General features: G+C 36.9%; 1 protein-coding gene across 5 annotated transcripts in view; it reads right to left on the minus strand.

Moving 5' to 3' along the window:
- UTRN (utrophin) overlaps positions 1–20,715 on the minus strand; it is a 411,474-nt gene that overhangs the window by 26,073 nt on the left and 364,686 nt on the right. For 4 of the 5 annotated variants that reach the window (XM_075748477.1, XM_075748480.1, XM_075748481.1 and 1 more), the window contains 6 exons: positions 17,864–18,021; positions 15,258–15,424; positions 12,645–12,756; positions 2,938–3,074; positions 1,273–1,311; positions 965–1,030 (listed from right to left, as the gene is read on the minus strand). In XM_075748477.1, the coding sequence (XP_075604592.1) occupies positions 965–1,030; positions 1,273–1,311; positions 2,938–3,074; positions 12,645–12,756; positions 15,258–15,424; positions 17,864–18,021 (679 nt within the window). The remainder of the gene's footprint in view (positions 1–964; positions 1,031–1,272; positions 1,312–2,937; positions 3,075–12,644; positions 12,757–15,257; positions 15,425–17,863; positions 18,022–20,715) is intronic. The other variant, XM_075748479.1, reaches the window with a different exon arrangement.

A 20,715-nucleotide genomic window follows, 5' to 3' on the forward strand; every position in this document is an offset into this window, starting at 1 on the left:
TCCAAATAATTTAAAAGCACTACAACTCTGCCTTTGCCAATGTACTATGCTACTAATGAAGGATGAAAATATTCATTGTTGGGAAAAAAAATAATAGTTGAGGCTGACAGCAGGTAGCCCTTCAGCATTAGTTGCTGCCCTATTTTTCCCTTGCTGCAAAGATCATGTTGGGTATCCTAGGTATTTCACAAGCCGCTTTGAAGCTTTCTTATGGTACCCATAAATAAGAATTCAATTAACTCAAACATAAGCTCTGAATTTTTATCCAAAAAGCTGAAAAAGTTAACATTATTTATTAATTGTGATCAGATACAACAATAAAAACACTGAAAGGAAAACCAAGTCAGTTCCCATGGTAATATGGATCAATTTCTTTGTTGCCTAAAAGTTGGGTGGTGGTACTTATTTCTGAGAGGGTACCTCTGGTTAGTGCTTAACCATCACCAGCTCTGAGTGTACAGAAGAGGGTTCAACAAAACACAGAAGTATTGAGATAGACTTGGCATAATAGACATTTTATCATGAAAGGACTAAGGTGACCCCATAAAACATCTGCAATTATTATATGCTTTGCTAAAAGTCAGTGGTAATGGATAGAGTCAACCTAACACAGAAGAAAATGGAACCCTGGGCCTAAAATCCTACAGAGAAAAATTATATATCCAACAAGTTTAGTTTATTTCAAAGGTTAAAAATGAAGAAACAAACGGAAAACAGTACACTTTAGAAACAGCACACAGTAATTCTGCAGCAGTTTCCATTGTGTATGACAGATTTAATGCATCTATTTTACATTTAATATGACTGTATTCAGAAGCTAATGATTTAAAAACATTTGACTGACTTCTGAGTAAAGAGAATTATATCTTTTTAATAAATAATGCCCAGCCAGTAGAGTAGATTAAAATCTTCAGGAATCAATCACAAAATGCAGTGTACTGGTGAGAAACTGTCCATCTCTTACCTCGTAGCATACTGCTCTATCCTGGAGTGTGTGTCATCGTGAAACAGATGTGGAGACTGGGAAGGACTGGTTTAAAAAGAATACAATAAAAATTAGTGGTGTCTAAAGCAATTAATGATATAGACAACATTATTTTTGAAGTAAGTTAGACTGATGACAAATATATAAATTCACAATATTGCTGAGGGGGTTATTGCTTTGGGTCAGCCATGCCCTGTAGCTCATGCACATCAGATTAGTCGCAACTGAGCTGAAAGAAAACCACCAGTATACTAAGCTTTCCAGACAAAGGGGTTCTGCATACTCACTCATATTGCTCTGGCCACATACTGATGAGAGTGATAGGACTGTAAGGAAGACACAAAGAAAAAAAAAAAAAGAGAGAGAGAGAAAGAAAGAAACTATGAAACAAAAACTTTAGTGCCATTTAAGCAAGAGAAAGCTGGAGAAACACAAAATATTTTAACCAGCAACTCACCCAGATTATTTGAATCAGCAACAATTGATGTAGAAAAGAGACAGCAACAGATACTACCGTGTATCATGGAGAGACGGGAGAATGACTTACATACTTCCTTTTGTTGAATAAAAATCAATTTTTAAAAAAATACCAAATCCATGTTATTGATTGAACTGCAGTTCGTAAACCATAATCAGTTCATTTAAATTCTGCTCAAGTACTGCAGCTTTCATTTTAAGCTAACTAGAAAATATATTTACAAAAAAAATTGGCGGGAAAAAAACACCATCGACCACAAAACCCCCATAAGTCAAGGTTATCAATGCTTATTTTCCTTCTGCATAATAACAATGAGGTAAATACATATTGTATGAGACTCTTATTGAGTAACTATTTAGGATTTTTAATTTTTTTTTTTTTTAATTTAAAGAAAGTTATTACTGAGTTTCGCCACCTGCAGGGGAGAGAACCAATACCAACAGTTTCCTCAGTGTGATGCTGGCAATTTATCTGTATATTTCCCACATGACTGGACCAAGAGGGCTTTATCCTGACTTGTGATTACAGTTTTGACATTCCGATTTCTGGCACCATCGGCAAACTTTCATCACGTCAAAGCAGCTTTGCTTTCCTGTGTTGGTGGCAGCTGAAGATTGCCCCAGGGATTAACATTTTAACATTTGAATGTGCATTGCTTCCTTAGAAATCAGGCTGTCAATAATGCCAGTTTTCAGATTGCTTCCTCCTGCTTCTTAAACTGCTAATGAGCAGGTTTTGTTTGCTTATCGTAAATAAAATGCACAGTCCTCCGGTCATGAAAACAGAGCGTGGACAGTGGCGCTGGGCTGTTGCATGCAAGCAGAGCGTATACGTTGAAGCTTCACATTCACTGTGGCTAGCTAAGCGGTGCTGCGTTCAGACGATACAGTAGTGCCGCAGACTCCACAATGTCCAGGAGAGTCAATCCATGAAACCACTTCTAGTGCCCTGTCAACACATCTTAATTTTGCTCTTTTAAGAGTGTCCTTGGCTGACAGCTACCAAATTAGTAAATAAAGTGGAGTATTTCTGCCAGCACCGTAAGTAATACTGCGGAGACACCGGGAGTGCTCTTTTATTAGGCCACCTATATTTCTGAAGCCTGTAGGAACCTGATTAGCTCCAGATTTCTAACTCTAGGGACTTTGAGATAACCAAATAAGCAGTGCAGTTCCAAAACCCCGGTCTCCCCAAATCTATAAAAGTGTTCTCTGTAAAACAGCCATTTGGCCCCCTCCAACATTACCTGCTAAAGTCCATGGCTTTATGATAGAATGCTTATAAAAATCAAAGTATAAAATATGTTATTTTTTTAAAAACAGGCAAGATCTGCAAATAATGCAAAACAATTCATAGAAAATAATACAGCAGAAAGCTCTACATCTGCTGTTCATTATTTTGTGGGTTTACTTTTTTTGTTTTTAATGGAATAGGCTCGTGACCCCAGGAGCAATTACTCTGTAATCAAGCTTACGTCTCAAGGTTGTCACCCTCCAATACTGTTTGCACAGGCAGGTAGCCAAGTCGGGGATGCTTTGCAAAATACTTCTTTGACCGGAACTTATTCTTCAGTACCTTCGTGAAGTCCCGTACATCTTCCCCAGATGTTGTCTTAAAAAGTTAAAAGAAATCAAATTGAACAAAGCTAAATAGCATTGAGATAATAGTGCTGCTACTGTCCTGAAAAAGGATACAAGGAAGAACTTTAATGATGTTTAAATTGCCTTTTAAGTGTCCTGAAATACAGTACAATAAGAGCAGTAATGCATCTGCACATTCTCTTCTATTGGAAAAAAAAGAGAGGCTTCAAATTCCCAACAATAAATGCATTGAATTTACCAATTACTTTATAAATTTGAGAAAAACTGAAATAGGTTCAAGTCTTAAGGTAAACATTTATAACCGGTCTTACAAGTCTTACAAAACATAAATATTTATATTTTCAGGAAAAAAAAAAAAAAAGGCAAATCACTTTGCCAGATATAAGGGGATATCCTTAGCCATTGAAAGCAATCTTGACAGTATACTCATAGACATGAAGCTTGTGACTCACCACACAGACATAAAAACCTTGTAATGGCTCTGCTGAAAAAATGTAGCTAACAGTAACAGTTTTGTTTAAAAAAAAAACACCCAAAAACACAAAACAAAAAACTTTATCATGAGGTGGGAGCAGTACGTGCTAAACCATTCCATGCAGCAACGGCCAAGTTTTTCATGAGCATTTTCTCAAGTTACCAGATCTCTTCCTACAGGTTTCTGGCACTATTTGTATCACTCCAGAGTCAAGAAAAGCCCAGAGATGAAGTGACAGCCATTGTACAGGCACTGTTCAAAGGCTCAGTCAGAGGCTGGCCTGATAAGAAACTCACAGACTGATTCAGTCACCTCCTAACTACTGCAGGATAAGACTAGTACAAAAATGAGCCACAAGATTCTGCAAGTCTAAATTTACGAGTTACCATTGGCAACTCCCACATAATCCCCCCAGCAGCTTTTTTACTGGTCCCCACTGATGCAGTCTTTTCCAAAACTGACAAGTGCTTAGCCCCAGCCCTCACTCCCACATGAAATTAATTGCATTCTTTAGAACAGAATTAAAATTGATGCAACTGCTTTTAAAAATAATTTTAACTGGAAATAATCATGGCAATAATGCCACCATTGCTTTGGTAATACTATTCAGTTAACTTCTGCTACAAAAGGAGGGATACAAGCAAAACATGCCAGAATAAAATACAAGGTGAAAATGGTAATAAAGAGATCTGCAGGAAGAAACAATAGTATACAGTATGCCTTTAAAGTATATGTGCTTACAGGCTGCACTGAGTACTTAAACAGAAGGGTCCCCATCGCATGCAGCAGTTACTATTAAGCATTTCCTCTTGCAACTGCAGTAAAGAAAAAGTGGCCATTCATCTCCTGCATTAGCTGAATATTTTCTACAGATTTCCAGCCCAAACCCTGTAACAAACTACAGACTGTATTTAAGAAGCCTGTTAACGCAAAAGGATGCAAAGCAGATGGATGTCCACAGGGAAAACAGGGTGAAAGACTTTTCAGTTTTGTAAATTTTTTCTATTACATCCTACAAAGAGGCCTAGAAGCAGGTCAGATGAACTATTATCTGATTTTATTCTCCATTGTCAAAACATAATACTTCCCTATTTACCTATGTATTTTAATGTATGTATAATATATGCAGTTACAAATTCTGTAATGTAGATCAGATGAGCAATAAAAATTGTAGATAATCAAACTGATGGTAAGAGTTTCTCACATGTGGCTTTAACAAGTGACAACAAACTGAGCAAATTTGGAATTAAGAGGTGTTTGAACTCCCAAGTTTTAATACAGGTAAATTCAGGGAGCGCTCACAAAAAAAAAAAAAAAAAAAAAAATCATCATTCTCAGAAAGCATCTGCTCCAGTCACCGCATCGTCCAAACCAGGAATGTGAGGCAGCCCAAAGGGCTGCTTGTTCTCACGCCACAGTAACTCCAGCAGATGGAACTCTGTCCCAAGGCCAAAGAATGAAAGTTTTAGTACCTACACACTGCAGAAATAGATGTCTACTGAGATGCCAAACTTATTCTCTGGTGTATTCTTTATTTGGTATGACCCAGTTCACTAGAAAGACTAATATGACTGTCTACTCACTGAGGACAATAAATACTAACTTGTGAAATTTGAGCAGATTTGGAAGAATTATTTTAATTTACACACCACTAAGACACAACTTTTAGAAGTATTTCTCCTGTGTTTATTGCATATAACCACACTGCACAGTCCAATTCAAAATCATGCCGAGAGATGTACTATAAGATTCTACTTTCAAAAAATAGCCAGGCACTGTTCTGTAGAATCTATCTACTAAATTAAAACCAACAGGTAGCTTGTACACTTCCTTCCATCATGACATCTTGACTATTTCCACACAAGTCAATAGCACAAATACCACTGTAGTTACAGAACTACTTCAAAAGCAAAGAAAAAAAATCCTTTCCTTCACTGAAAATTTCAGTCAAAAAGACCACGCTTTCAAACTCAATTTAAAATCTCAGTTCTTAGAACAAGACAAAGTTAAGGAAGGAATGACTAAGATCCATGGCTGGCACACATAAATAACTAAAAAACCATCAGTAGCAGAAGGTCTCAAGGAGAAAATCTTGTAACAACTGACAAACTGGCATTAGCGCTCTTCAATATACCAGCAGCCAGGCATAAATGGGAGTCATAAGTCACAAACTAAAACCAGATAAAATTCCTTGTCATCCCACAGAAATTTAAGAAACTGAGATTTAAATGGAAAGCAGTGGCAAAAACAGACTGTGCTGAGACATGGTTTTCATATGTAGGTTAAAACCCACAGTTGGTATATATTTCTAATGTATTGGAAATAGAACAAGTCTTCATTGGGAAAAAGTACTACCAAGAATCTACTAAACCTGATGGAGAGCTCTAAATGAAATAATCATCTAGAATATAAAAATATAATAAATAAACATTAATACATAAAACATATAATATGTGAATAAATAATATATACTTACCATGTATACATATATTTATTTGTATTTATTTCTCACTATTCTCTTTTTCTGAAGAAAAAATAAAGTGATAATGAAAGCCCAAGAAATTTCCCATTTCTTTCACTGCACCTACCCATGTAAAAGAACTAGTCTGCACCTAAGTCATCATTCTCTCAATTACATTTCTTATGTCTAATATAAAATCAAAGAGCTGTTCTAATGTACATGTAGAAACTGATTCCCAAAAGAGATTGAACCTCATTAATGAACACTGTCACTACATTAACCCCAGCCAGACATTCAGGGGTTATGAGGAAGCTGGAGAGAATTGTACACATATATTCGATACACACAATAATCAAGCAAGTTCCAAGAAAATATATTTTGTATAATAAGATATGCTCATTGAGGTAAAATTTACAGTCTAAAAGAACATCCATGCTATTCAAAAGAACTTTAGTTTATTCTTTAATAGAAGCCTTAGTAGAGATACCTGAATTTGATACCATTTGATACTCTTCAAATGCTTTAGTGAATTTTAAGGTTTGCAGTTTATAACACACACACACCCCCCAAATCCCCCGAAAGAAAAACCACCACAACGTTTTTACATCTCTATATTTTTATTTCTTGACATTTTATTTATCTATAACATTTGGTAGAATCTGTACCATGAGCCTGACTGTTGTTGATGGAAAACAAAATTCTTAGACCTACTTATGGCAACAGCTACAATATGTGCAGGTGTGACGGTAGCTGCATGTCACAGCAGCTGTCAGCTTAGTACTACTGGGAGGCTGGGAAACTGCCCAGCGCAGGATGTGGAGTAAAGAGACAGATACTTCATTCCTCTTTTTTTTTTTTTTTTTTTCAAATTGACCCTTAAGAATGCAATTCACTGATAACTTAAACACATGTTTAAGTGCATACATTCATTCCCATTCAACAAAGCCTCCACGATTTAAAAAGCGTCTCACATCCCTTGATAGAGGAATGAGGCAGGATACCACCAAAATTAGTTTATTAAAGGTGTAATAACTGCATTTATGGCTGTCACTGCCACATCAGTCATGTCTGTGCTGTAACAATGTGAAGATTACTCTTGAGACCCCTTTCAAACAGAGGCATTTCATAGCAATTTCTCACCAAGAGGAGATATTGATTAGAAATTGCATGTATATTTTAGCTTACTCCAATGAAGTCAAGCTGTAATTTCACGAGTAACTTACCACAGAATTTAACAAATTAAGTTGCAAAAGGGTAGTAAACCAGCTATCTGAGCAACTGTAAGAGTGAGACCTAGAAGAAAGCACATTGCCCAGCTGCTAGATATCAAAGACTACCCTGACCAGATGGCTCTTCTTCTCAAGGCAAAGAGTAATCTCTGAACTCCAGAGCTGGAAGCGATGTTCTGCATGTGAAATAGCCAGACCCAACCATTCTTGCTGCTTGCTTTCATCTTCCTGACAGAACAATCCCTTTTTGATAACAGCGAAGCATCATGCTTGGTGCATTGATAAGCATGTCAAGATGAAACCACTGACTTCTGTCAGTTTGTTGCTTATAAAACACCGAGGCTGCTTAATGTTCAGGAATGTACCTGTCTTCTCTGGATATCAGTAGCAATTAAATTTTCAGATGACTTAGAGGAGAAGTCTTAACAGCCACTATTGTAGACGAGCCTTATTGTGCCTGAAAAAAATTTTCAGTCTAGGGTATCTATCATTCAACCAATAATTTCTGATGTCTTGCCTACCACATTCTGAGCTCTTTCAGGGAAATAAAATTCTAGTCATCTGGAAGATGAAGGGGCTAACCTTTGCTGCCATGGTTTTGTATAGAAAGGCTACAAACCAAACAGTTCCCAAAATAAGGGGCTGTGCCAGGTGAGTGTAGCGGCACAGAACTACAAAAATCGATCATACTTTCACTGAGGTCAGGAAGTAAAACTACTTGCAATGAGAAAATTTTCAGAACTACTGATTTGATATTTGTATATTATCTCAGAATAGCTGCTTTTAAGATTTTACTGTGGAAAATAGGAGTTGCAAAGTGGAAGAAGTCTGGAGAAAGAAAACTGATGCAGTAACTATTTCCATCTGAAATTCAAAGGACCCGTTGGTACAGAAAGCCACATTAATATAACACAAGTACCACTACTGAAAGAACTTCTATTCCAAAAAAGCTAAAATTAAATCATGTAGGTACTTATTTAAGAGTATTCCTGAATTAGATACTAGGAAAATCTTACAAAAATTTTTACACATCTCTGTGTAAAATTCTACATTAAAAATCCCATTTCTCCATCTTTTCAAAGACTAAAGGTGAAAGAATAATTACAGTAACTTTGCATTTCTACTACTTAGAGACAGTAATGTTTTCAGTTCCCTACCCCACCCATCTCTCAATCCCAAATGAAAGAAAAAAAAAAACAACCCAAACATAATGAAAGCCATTATCATGATTTTTGGTATTTCCAGAATCAAGAAAACTAAATTTTGAGCTAGGGTAAATGCTAAATGGCATTACAGATTAGGATTCAATAACTGCATATAACTATCTGGTATAAACAGCCTTATTCTGAAATGACAAAGCAATTTTCACCTGATGCAAATATCACAAAACTCATTACTACAGAGAATCATCCCCTTCCAAATTTAATTTTATAAACAGATTCCTTAAGCCATTCTCCAAAGTATTTTAAATGTAAGTAGAAGTAACTGAGCTTCTGAGAAATCCCTTCAAACCCTGGACTGAACTGCCTGCTTGAAGACAATTAAAAGGTCTTCCCTCCATCTGTGACTAAACTCTAGTTCTAAATGTCAGATTTATTAACCAGGGAAGCATTTCTTTTTCGATTTATTGGTAGTATTCTTGATATTAATCCATTAACGTACCTTAACAGTAAGAGAGAGAAGCTAGGTTTTATCAAGGGAGTTTGATGAGTACATACATTTGTACTCTGCAACACCGGCCAGGAAAGTAACATTTTAACATTAACAGCCTTTGAATTTGGTTGACAAGGTAGAGTAGATGCACTCTTCCTATTCAGGCTAGCTGTACCATAATACAATGGATTCCAAGGAAGAATTCATCGGCCTTTGGTACCTTTTTTGTTTGTTTGTTTGTTTCATAGATCCAGCTCTATGCTCTTTTTCAGGCATTATTCCATTTAAACATATAAGCTATTCTAACTTACTGCAAAGAATTTTGCAACTCTTGACTATTATATTGCATTAAAGGAGTTCAATACATAAAGAGGTTTAGCAACAAATTAGTACACCAACTATAGTACATTGTTAAATAGTAACACAAAATAACACTAGATTCTTTTTGTGAAGTCAGTTCTTTATTCTTGACCTAATTCAGATGAGATTAGTTAAAATGAATTGCATATAGGTACTGCTTACGGATGTTAAACAGGCATATAAGAAGTCTGTTCATATAATGGCTCACTTCTTTTTACGGAAATGGAGCAAGCAGAGTGTACTTACAGCAGGACCCAAGACAAATTCCGACTCCCATATTCAGCTTCCAAATTAATGGGAGTCAGCGCTGGACCTCTAATTTTATATGTCAACTAAATTATATGTCATCTCTTTTATTCTGCTCTACTTTAAACTGCCTCAAATTCCTTCCTTTACCTCCTATATACCTGCTTTCTTTCACTCACTTTAGTCAAGAATGCCATCTTCTTCCCCTTATTAACCTATAGTAGATTCACCTAATTCCTCCCATATTTCATGGAAAGAAGGGACTTCTGCCTTAGGTTACCTTATTTTGCACTTAATATTGCTTTAAAACTTATATTCTTTTTGCAGCGGGAACAGAAATCTTCATTATAATACATGCTGTCCCTAGTTTCAGGGACAGCGGGGATTTCAGCCATTTCCAGAACATATTTTTTTGTACTACAGTCTTTACTTGTAAATGAAATGGCTCACAGTTACATAATGTGAACATGTTTAACAAGAACTGAAAATTTCTCTCAGATATCAAATCTGCTGTTTCAGACAAAACCCAGAAGTCATCAGAAACGTACCATCCTGTTCTAGGGAGAGTACATCAGGTGTAATCTGTAGTTGACTAATGCAACAGAAAGAGTGTCTTATTCTGTGGACTGGCAGTATTGCCTATTTTGACGCACCTCACACCTTAATTTCTGAATTTTCTGTATATTATAGCCATTAACAGAGAACATTTTCTATTCCATGACCATGCTATAAACTAAAGATGAGGTTTGAGAGAACTTTATAAGGGAAAAAAAAAGTGAATCTAAGAAAAATACATCTCAAACATGTCGAGACCGTTTGAGTTACGTTGGCTGAGGCAAGTAAACAATCGGTATCACCTTTTTTTTTAATGATGTCTAACAAAGGAAAAAAACCACTGTAGACCTCCAGATCATGAGGGTTAGAAGAGTCATGTGAGTATGGGCAAAACTGGGCCTATGTCATACCATGAAAAGAATATAAAAGAAAACCAGAAAATGACCTAGCTGTGTGAAAAAATATTTTAAAAAGGAATTAAACTTCAACCCAAAACCAATTTTAAACATTACAGATTCAGGAAAACACAGAACTTTTTCTTATCAGGTACTTTTATAAATTAATCCCACAGCTGCTAATGTACTAAGACTTCTTATTACTTTTATATTCTTATGCAAATAGGAATGTAAAATGTTAGCATAAGCTTCGCTACACCTTGAATTCTGACATCTAATCATGTCCAGATCCCTCACCTGCAGAGTCTGCCCTAAATCCTGACCTAATGTCTGATTTATATAAGACTCCCCCACTGCAACTATTAAAAAACTCTAATTATTAAAGGCTGGTTGATTTTAGTTTTCTTTTTCTTAATACTTGTGACTACAAATCAGGCATGCATTTGTGGAACAATAGAGTTAATGGGTTTTAGGCAAAATGAACATCATCTATACAGTCTGTTGTAGATAGATATCCTCAGATTAAGGGTCAATGAAATTACTAGATTGGGCTTCCAGTCACTTAATGTAGAAAAAACCCAAACCCACCACCAATAAAATACTTTCAAAAAGAAGAAATCAAACCCACAAAAAGTCACGCATTTCTATGCCCAGGCAGCAATACAGATGGAACATCTGTTTGTACATCTTCAGTTGCAACAAGAAAATATTAGACTGTACTGTCAAGAAACATACCAAACCTGTAGCTAAAGCAGATAAAGAATTTGTATTGCAGAGAAATATTATAGACTGTTTTTATACTCAACACATTCATCACTGTTATGTAACATTATGTATTTTGCACATGCAACATTTTTTCCCCTCTAAATATCTGCTGTAATTTCAAAACATAGCCCTTAAACAGCCAATAAGTGTCTTAAGACGGTGAGAAGGGAAAAGAGGAGGCAGAAAGGGAAAACCAGTGACAGAATATAACAAGCATTAGAACTGGCCAAAACCCAACAAATCTACTTCAAAAAATTTCTTCAGAATGTAGCCTGGCATGCAAATTTATCAATCAAATCCTAACATAAGGTTATAGAATTAATGAAAAGAAATTAACATAACTCATGGTGTCTTCTGGTCATAATGAAGTAAAAAACACTATGTAATAGAATTTGAATTCTGTTATGGGAGACACATTGGATGAAAGAGAGTAGGAACACACAGGTAACAAGCCCAACTACTACAGCAAAAGACAGTCAAATAACTCAATAATATTTTTGCAAATAAGAGAACCCACAGGACCTTGTCACTCTAGTGGAAAGCAGCTCTATTGCATCAGCTCTAGTTACATGCTGGTCTGAATTTGTTCTTCTTAGCATACAGACCTTTCACCACTGTTGTTTAAATTACATACCAATTATCCTATTAATTTATTTGTTACTGAGTTAAAATTCTTAAGAATGTAAACAACTATCAGATTAAAAAATAAGTGAAAGTGGTATTTGTACGAAGGAAGTGACTCACTGCTCCATGTGAAGTGTCTTAGAAACTTCCTTAGAAAAATCACAGCTGAAATTTCATTAGGAAAATACTGTGTTGCAAAATTAACTTTTCATAGCCATTGCAGGCAAACCTCTTACACCATTTTTGGTTAGAAACAATCAATTCTGTTTATTTTTTTTTCCAGCTACACACCAATTTTTAAATATCCCAGTAAACAGTAATTACTCAGGAGAATAAAACACGACATGTTTTCATGAAGCAAGCAAAATATTGGATGTGAAAGCAAAGATCACACACCATTAAAAATACTAAAGGGCATTACTAAAATATTATTTATTCTTTACTATGATATAGCAATAGGAAAGTGAGTGCCTTTCCTCTGACGTGTTCTCACTTATATAGCGCGTGTGTGTGTGCAAGTATACAAGCGCTGTGATTATATTTAATATTCCAGCTTTGTTTTTACAAAACAAAAGTGAAGTTCAAATTCTCTCAGAATTGGATATTTCTACAGAATCCAAACACCACCCGCATAAAATCAGCAGCACTAGCAAAGTCCCTGATGACTTCCAAAGAGAAAGGCAGGAAGATAGGCCCTACTAAACATCTGAAAAAGAAATCCTGGCAGAATACATAGGTGAGAAAAGACTGAAAAAACTTTATACCTCAAAGAATGCAAAACCAATCCCTTAGTAACGGTCAGTAAATTGGTACTCACAGGTATACAGTATTCCACCATTGGGTAATGCAACTTATGCCCCTTGGCTGTACGGCCAGAAAAGAAACAGCTCTGACAGACGTCATAGTTGAAATGTTTTAAGCTCCGGTACCTATGGGGACATTAAACAAAGCAATTAGAGCTTCCTGGGTTTAGTTCTAATATTTACTTGTTATTAAGCCTCACAAGGCAAATTATTCTCCAAAATGGTGTCATGTGCTTTTAAGCCGCAGCAACACAAGGACATAGTGAGTTTGTTGAGATTAGCTTAGAAAGCACCTTGAAGTGCCTGGGTGTGCGCGACCAGGACACGGCACGGCCAACACTCGTCATGGCTGCAGACCCAGGGGCACTGGTGCTGCTGCAGCACCTGCACAGGACACAGGAAACTTGTAGCCCTCTTAGTCCACTTCACACAATCTTCCTACATTACACAGGTCACCTCCTTGGGTATTTAAAAGAAATCCCTGCCTCCTATGGCCATATAGAAAGCCAGTGTCAGTCATCTGTTGCCCAAGTTGCTTTGAAGCAGAAAAATCTTACAGGCATCGGCTTCATAGATGGAGTGTGAAGAGTTTATAATTTTGAAATTCAAACTGAATTAAAACTATATTGCTTTAGTTTTTCTTCTGTTTAACATTCAGATTGTATCTCAGAAAAGACGTTTATAAAGTAGACTGGTTTATTTTTATACGTTTTTACATTTACTGGTTAGTTTAAATGTTTTTACATAATTTTGATGCTCAAAAGTTCTAAACACATTTCTGAACACAAAACTCTTGAGAATTCATTAGTTATAAAAATAAAACTAAGTCCAAAAATGACATTTATTTATTTAGGAACATGTGTATGTATACACAAGGTAACAAACTTATACAGTATCCCTTGTATTAAACATAGCCACCAGGAGCACATTTTTTTTAATTTTTTTTTTAAACTAGAGCTGAATAAAGCAACAATTCAACTCCAGATTCCACCCACTGTTTTTTATAGTACGGTTGTTCTGACCGGAGGAGGTTATATCATTTGTATGAAACTAAAATGAGCTAACTGAACCAAATTGAATAGCTACTGAATAGTTAAAGTTTAAATTAAATTGCTTCCTGAGAGCAGTTTTCAGTACCAAGCCACATTTTTCCCCTGCTGCGTTTTATGTTTTGTTTTGCAAGACAATATGCATCTATAAATGTAAAGGTTCCCTTTTAAGGATGCTGATGCAACTGTTTATAATCTTTACTCAGAGCCTGTGTATTAAATGGCCACATCTACCTTCTGCTAAGATGCTAGATGCTTTTGTTGTTGCAGATCTCTAACTTCATTGTAGAAATTATTTAGAACGAGCCATTCTTTTGTCTTCCTTTCTCTTCTATCTCTATGCCTTCCTTCTCCGCACAAAGTATTTCACCACAGACAAGATTCATCAGCCCCAACTTAGGCATCTAAAAGACATCTGAGCTGCAGCTTTGTCACCCTATGCTCCCTCAAGCATTAATTAAGAAAAATAGGAACATTTAGAGGAATTCCATCTGCTCTTAAGACAGGCAACAAAGTTTGATCCGATTAATTACTTTTGGAAGTACTCACATATCTATATTTATAGTAAAAGAAGCTCAATCTTGTAAGACTGACTAAAGCCAGCATACCTAAAGCTAGGTGAGGTGAATCTGACCTCGGGATTCATATTATTAACCTTTAAAACAACAGAAAGAAGGAGAAACAGAAAGCATGGGGAATAAAAATTACTCATCTGCCTAGATACCTGAAGAAAAGTTTTAGAATCACTTACAGGAAAGACTGCTTTGTATTGTTCGTAAATAACACGCTCGACTTCATGACCACAGCAGAGGAAAAAAACAGTTATGTTTAGCTGTTTAGCTCTAGTCCCGACTTTTTTTTTTCCCCCCTTCATCATTTTATATGCTGGAGCAATCAATTTACAAATACATGTTAGTTGTAACAGTACTTGCTAAGGGTACCAACTCTCTCCTGCCCCATGATGATAATTCATAGTAAAATCATACAGTTTAGGAGGATAATACAGAGAATATCCCTGGAGTCATTTTTTCTTTTAGAATTCACAGCTTCCTTTAAGCAGATGAAAGTTAGATTACATTTGATGGTTTAGACAGGAACTGTGCAAGTCTCACCACAGTAACATATCAATGTTTGTGCTGAGCAAGGACAGATTGCTGCTGCAGGGTGTTTAATATTGCCTGGCATGAGTTAGTTTCCCAAGCCTTATGCAAGAGAGCAGCCAGCCAGTCCACATTTTTTTCTTACTGATCAGCTCCTTTTGGTCTTGTACTTATAGAACACACGGGGTGCATTTATACTTCATTTGCTACCTATAGGATCCGCCAGCACCAAAACAGCGGATGGCAGCCCGCCCTGCACGCTGTCAGTCACAGGACTGTTGGTGTCTAACGGCAGTACTGCAGGAGCTAGAAAAGCACTGGCTCACTCAGGCCATGCTGTGGCCTTGCAGTGGGTGGCAGATCCCAGCTTAAAGCAGGAAAACAGTGGAAAACCAAACAGAAATAATTGTACTTGTTGGAAGACTTGAAAGTGTGAATATTTTCAGGGAAACCTAGCACCCAACTCCCCTTCTCTTACCTAAAGCCAACAATTGGACACTCTTTACAGATGTTGCACTTGGCCTGATGTTTTGCTGTTTCTGCAGCTGCCACACGGTGTAGAACTGGTAGCCATACCATAGACTGTGGCTCTAAGCGCATCCAATCTATAAATTGCTTTACAGTTATTTCTGGCTTATTGTGGTTCTGTGGAGAGAAAAAAACCCACATCCAAATTAAAAAAAAACAAAAACCAAACAAACAAAAAAACCAAACCGAAACCAAACCAAAACACAAAACAACAAACCAACACACACAAGCAAATTCTCCTTAGAATTCAATTTAAAAAAAAACAACCACAACCTGTGTAAATCCTTTCCATGCCAGGTCAATGTAAAATCAGTTACAGGATACAAGAAACAATCTCAATTAAAATGCAAATAAAGAAAAAAAAGTTAGCCAGTAAGAATATAGAGGACTAAACAGCTGTGACAGAGGAGACAGATGGTAACAAAGATGGAGTATATAGTAAAGGAGTAATGGAGTAAAGTCATCTTTGAATGGAAAGGACTTGAGAAAGAAGTAAGGGAGCATAAAAGGGAAGCACGTTCTGCAGTTCAGACACACTAAAGACATGGTTGTCTTTTGAGTTAAGATTGATGCCAGACTGCCAAAAGTCAGTAGTGATTGCATGTGTCTGCTAATTGCCGTGACACTCACGCAATTTTTTTTTATTGTATTCTGAGCCCATGGTATTATTTCGAGTTAGCACATTAAACAAACACACAAATAAACAAACAGGTACATAAACAAATAATGAGAAAAAAGAAAGAAATCTGCCACTCATAGGCAATCATTGCAAGAATACAGCAGAGTTAAAGTATTAGTATGATTGTTTTAAGAAGCAAAAGAGAATGTGGAAGCATATTTGTTAAGTACTAACCACCAGAGGAGCCCAGCTGCAAAGATATTATATTCCTCAACTTTGTCAGCAATAAGAATAGAGGTCGTCTTTCTAAGCTCACTGGTAGTAGCAGAACACAACTTAAAATGAAAATTATTCTTAAGCGGTAACACATGATGAGAAGCAACACTGGGCTGCTTTACCTATTCATAGTCCAGGTTGATTTTTGCCAGTAAGAGAGAGCAGCACAAAAAAAAAAATCCAACATACTTTCCCCGCCAGCAAAATACTTGTTTTTCACTAGGCTGAGATAACTGTCATGCAGCTACAAATTTTCTCTATGCTCTCTTAATGACCAGGGACTGAACTTGAGCTATTCATGTGAGATGAGGGATGCAACCTCATCATCAGTATAATCATAATATCACATCAGGTATTTAAACACTACCTTGCTAGTACCCCTCACCCATAATTGAACAGCATGGAAGATGAGGCAGATCCTTGAGGGACATAAAGATCATTCCTCTGTGACAGAAAAAGTCTGCCACTAACAAATGAATAATTTATTTCAGTATGACTTGAACCACTCCAGGCCAGTGTCAAGCACCACCCCTTATTGTCTGAAGCAGCAATGTTAAAACCTCAGGGGAAGTTTTACATGGTTAATTGGTCAAACCAACTTCCATAAGTGTCTAACAAATTATTCATGATCTGGACAAACACTCTTCCAATTCCAATCATCTCAGAGTCCAGAAGTGAATCCAATGGTTCTGAAAAAATCTAGCACCACTGAATTTTTCAAAGCATTGGATGAAAGTGTAGAAACGTCTATGAAAGAATGGCAAAAGAAAAGTGCTCTAAAAGTTCACTATAACATTTAATGTTGGATTCAATAAAATCAGAAATATTGAAGACAACAGTAGTTTTATATATCCCATAGTGGATTTTTAATCCATATATAATTTCTGACAATGTTCAAAGCAGCCACTTTCACAGAAATAATACACTCGACCAGTATAGTTATCACTAGCAAACACTCAGAGCCTTAGGCACCCTTGACAAAGTCTGAGTTAGGTTGTGTTCCATTACAACATCCACTTTTTAATTCTCATCTTCTTTAAACAGACAGACGCTCCTTGCAGCCTCATTAACCCCCTGCATGTAGCATCGAGCTGAACAGCAGGCTGTAAGACAGCTTTATTCCATGTTCTGATCTGCTGCATAAAGGCTCACGATATATAAATGACTAGGCTTGAAGTTTCGTGCAACTGCAAGCTCTTTTGTCAGTAAAAGAATGCTAAATAATTTCCTGATGCACAAGGTCAAAAATTACTATCAACATCATTCTCTTGTTCTGTTGAGATCACATCTTGTTCCAGCAGGGAAAAGCGAGTTGTTCTCACAGTATCAGGTTGCTTTGAACGATGCAAAGCAGGATAATTGGCTGCTACAAAATTTTTTAACAGCTTTTAGAGCAGCCAATATTGTCAAAACTACAAAGATTTATATATTCTTTTTGCTAAAAAGTAATTTGTTTGATCCTTTCCTAAACAATAAACCATCTTTTACAGCTGCATTTTCACAATAACTTCCCACATTTAGTTGCAGGAGCATATTCATTTCTGTTCAGAAACTCAATAGATGTTTTTAAATTCCGCTCTTCTTTTTATACCATGTAAAAGTGAATCTTAAGACTTCAGAGAGAGGGGTTTTTTTGCACATGAAGGTCTTTGTTTTCTTACCTGTTGGAAGCAGCTGCGCACGCTGGGTTCAATGTTGCTGCCACCGAAGGCTGCCACTTCCCCAAGCTGCCGCGGGATCTGGATGGCGTCGTGAAGCAGCAGGCCCAGCTGCCTCTGGTCGCACATTTCCGTGGGGCCTGACACTTCCTTGAAGAGGTCTGCAATGCCAACAAGAGGCACCGGCTCATTTCGTTTCCATGTACACCCCCTTTTATTCAGTAACGCTGCAGCTTGAGCTTCCTAATTTTTGTAATCCAGATGCAGTTACAGATGGCCACTGTCCCATTTACAACAGTTTACCCTCATCTAATCGTGATTACTTTGACCACGTTTTCTTGATCCATAACCATAGAAATGAGAAAAGTAAGGCCAAATGAATGAAACTATATGACTTCTTATGGCATCTCTTGATAAAACTGTGCATTGCGGCTCCTGTTTTACCTAGGAGCAGCTGTGTGACAAAGCAAAAGAGATATCACAAAAGCGGAACAGCTTTGTGTTCTAATCCATCATTACCACACTGCCTCCCTTAAGATTTACTAAGTTTTCTATGTTATCACTAGGGAAGAAGGAAATAATATTTCAAAAATCCGTATCTTATGCCAAAATCTATGCCATCCTTTGACTGGTTGGGGGCAGTAGCATGTTTGGTCTGAACCGAGACTAGACACTACTACAAGTCACAGCTGGTCATGTGAAATAGCTTAAAGCAAGAGCAGCAGACAGCAAGACAACTTGAGCTTAACATTTGCTTCCTGGATAACAGTGTTTGCTTCCGTGTACTTTCCCTTTACTTGATTCCCTTTTCCTAAGGTAGGTGTCAAGTCCTGCAGTATAAGCAGACGTTCTGGGATAACTAACGACAGAAAAAATTGAGGTTGAAAGGCATCAAGAAAATTCTTCCAGACACAGACGCTGGGAAGAAAGATATTGTTTGTACCTACTTAAGAGTCACAGCAAAACGCTGAATTAATAGCCTCTCTGCAGTACAGAGTGCTTTCTTAATACATTTGTTTGATTGGACATTTGTAATTGTTAAAACTTTCAGCTAAAATTTTAAACATGTTTCTGTCAACAAGCCTTGATTTATGAACTTTGTAGCTGTGTACATTAATATTTAGTCACAAGATTAATCTCTCCTGAAAATATCTTCAACATTGAGTTCATCTCAGAAATATTTTAAAATTCTGTGATTGGTACAATTTACGGAAGAAATAGAAGTGAATTCTTTGTGTTCATTCCAGCTGGCTTTTACATTCTCCTTTTGCACTCAGTGGCTGGCTTGGATTATAGCTGCAAGTAATCTTAAAGGAAAAAAATCCATTTATACTATTCCCCTACTTTTCATGTTTCCCACCAGAACAACTGTTAATAGGTTAGAAATAAATGAAATTTGAAAATTCAGTCTGACTGCACTTCTGATTGAGAAACAGACAAGCTTTGTTCAGAAACACTCAAGAGAATCTCTTTTTTTATACTCTGTGAATTGTTTTGCCCTTGATTTGGAACAACTGTCAAGCTTTCTCAGCGTGCTTCAGAAAGTCTGGTCATACTTTTTTTTCTTGGCAAAGGAGGTTGAGGCAGAAGAAACAATTTGCACAAAATAGAAATCCAGATGACTGAATTAATTGTTAGAGTTTCTTGTATTTTTCTTGTCACTTTCTTGCCTAGTGAAACAAATGCTACAGGATCTGCAGCACTCAGTGGTGAGGAAAAAAACCCACAGACGACCGCAGTGACAGAACTCGCACTGCACGGCTGCAGGTTCACCTTGGCAATCCCAGATCCTGGCTAGCTGCTTCAGCTGTGGTTGGGATAGTTTTCCACTTTCTGAAAGTCAGGTTAAAAAACCTGATAGGATTAAAAAAAAGTATGCCTGTTTTATTCTTTCTGTTTGCATCAGTCCACAGTGGAAACAGGCTAAAAAAAGAACAATTCATTAACTGTTGTAGCTGAGAGGAAGATGAAGTAATTTCCCAAGCCCTAAACCTTCGGTTGATTGGGGAGCTAGTAAATAGAGGAAAAACGATGTGGCAGAAGAGGCAACAGTGAGAGTGATCAGCTAGGGTTGATTCAAGTAAGAAATCAGCAAATACCTTCAAAGACCTCAAACTCCTCCAAAATACTCCACTTAAAAGACAAATAAAACTTAACACTGGCAGCTGTGCCATAACCAATGAATATCCAAGTACAAGGGAGTTCATGGACAGTACCCTCTTTTCCCATAACCCTCAATTCCTTTGATGCGACACACAGGAGGAGAAGCTCCTCAACTGAAGGCATGGAAAGCCAAAATCTTCTTGCTCTCTGGCCTACCTCCTTAAAGTAACACATGAGCTATTCCCTGGCAAAGGAGGCATGGCGAGAGCAGCTCTCAAGTGGCAGACATATGGGAGGAGAGCTCATTTTAGGTCTGACAGGGTACATCTAGACACCATACTCACTAGTGGGAAAAGGGACTCCATACGTCACCCACCAGTAATGTCAGAAGTCACAAACTCTTATAAATGGAGTTTGTTAATATGTACATACATATTATATGACTTTATACGTAAAATACATCCATATAAAGACTAAACTGTATAAGGGACTCTACCAAAAGGACAAGAAGAATGACTCGTGAAGCAAAAGAAAAGATTATTCAAATCTCAGCCATAGGAAAAAGCAGAAACAAGGAAAAAAAAATCAGTTAATTTTAAATTCAATTCAGCCTCACACTAGTACTTTGAGAATGACAGCCAGCAGGACTCAAACTGCAACTTAGCTGGACAACCTGAAAAAAAAAATGTACTTCCTGGCTGGTATAGAAGGGGATACTTGAAAATGTTGAAAAGTTTCTAAAATTCCTACCA

This window comes from Balearica regulorum, chromosome 3 (genome assembly GCF_011004875.1).
Source record: "Balearica regulorum gibbericeps isolate bBalReg1 chromosome 3, bBalReg1.pri, whole genome shotgun sequence".
Lineage (NCBI taxonomy): Eukaryota > Metazoa > Chordata > Aves > Gruiformes > Gruidae > Balearica > Balearica regulorum.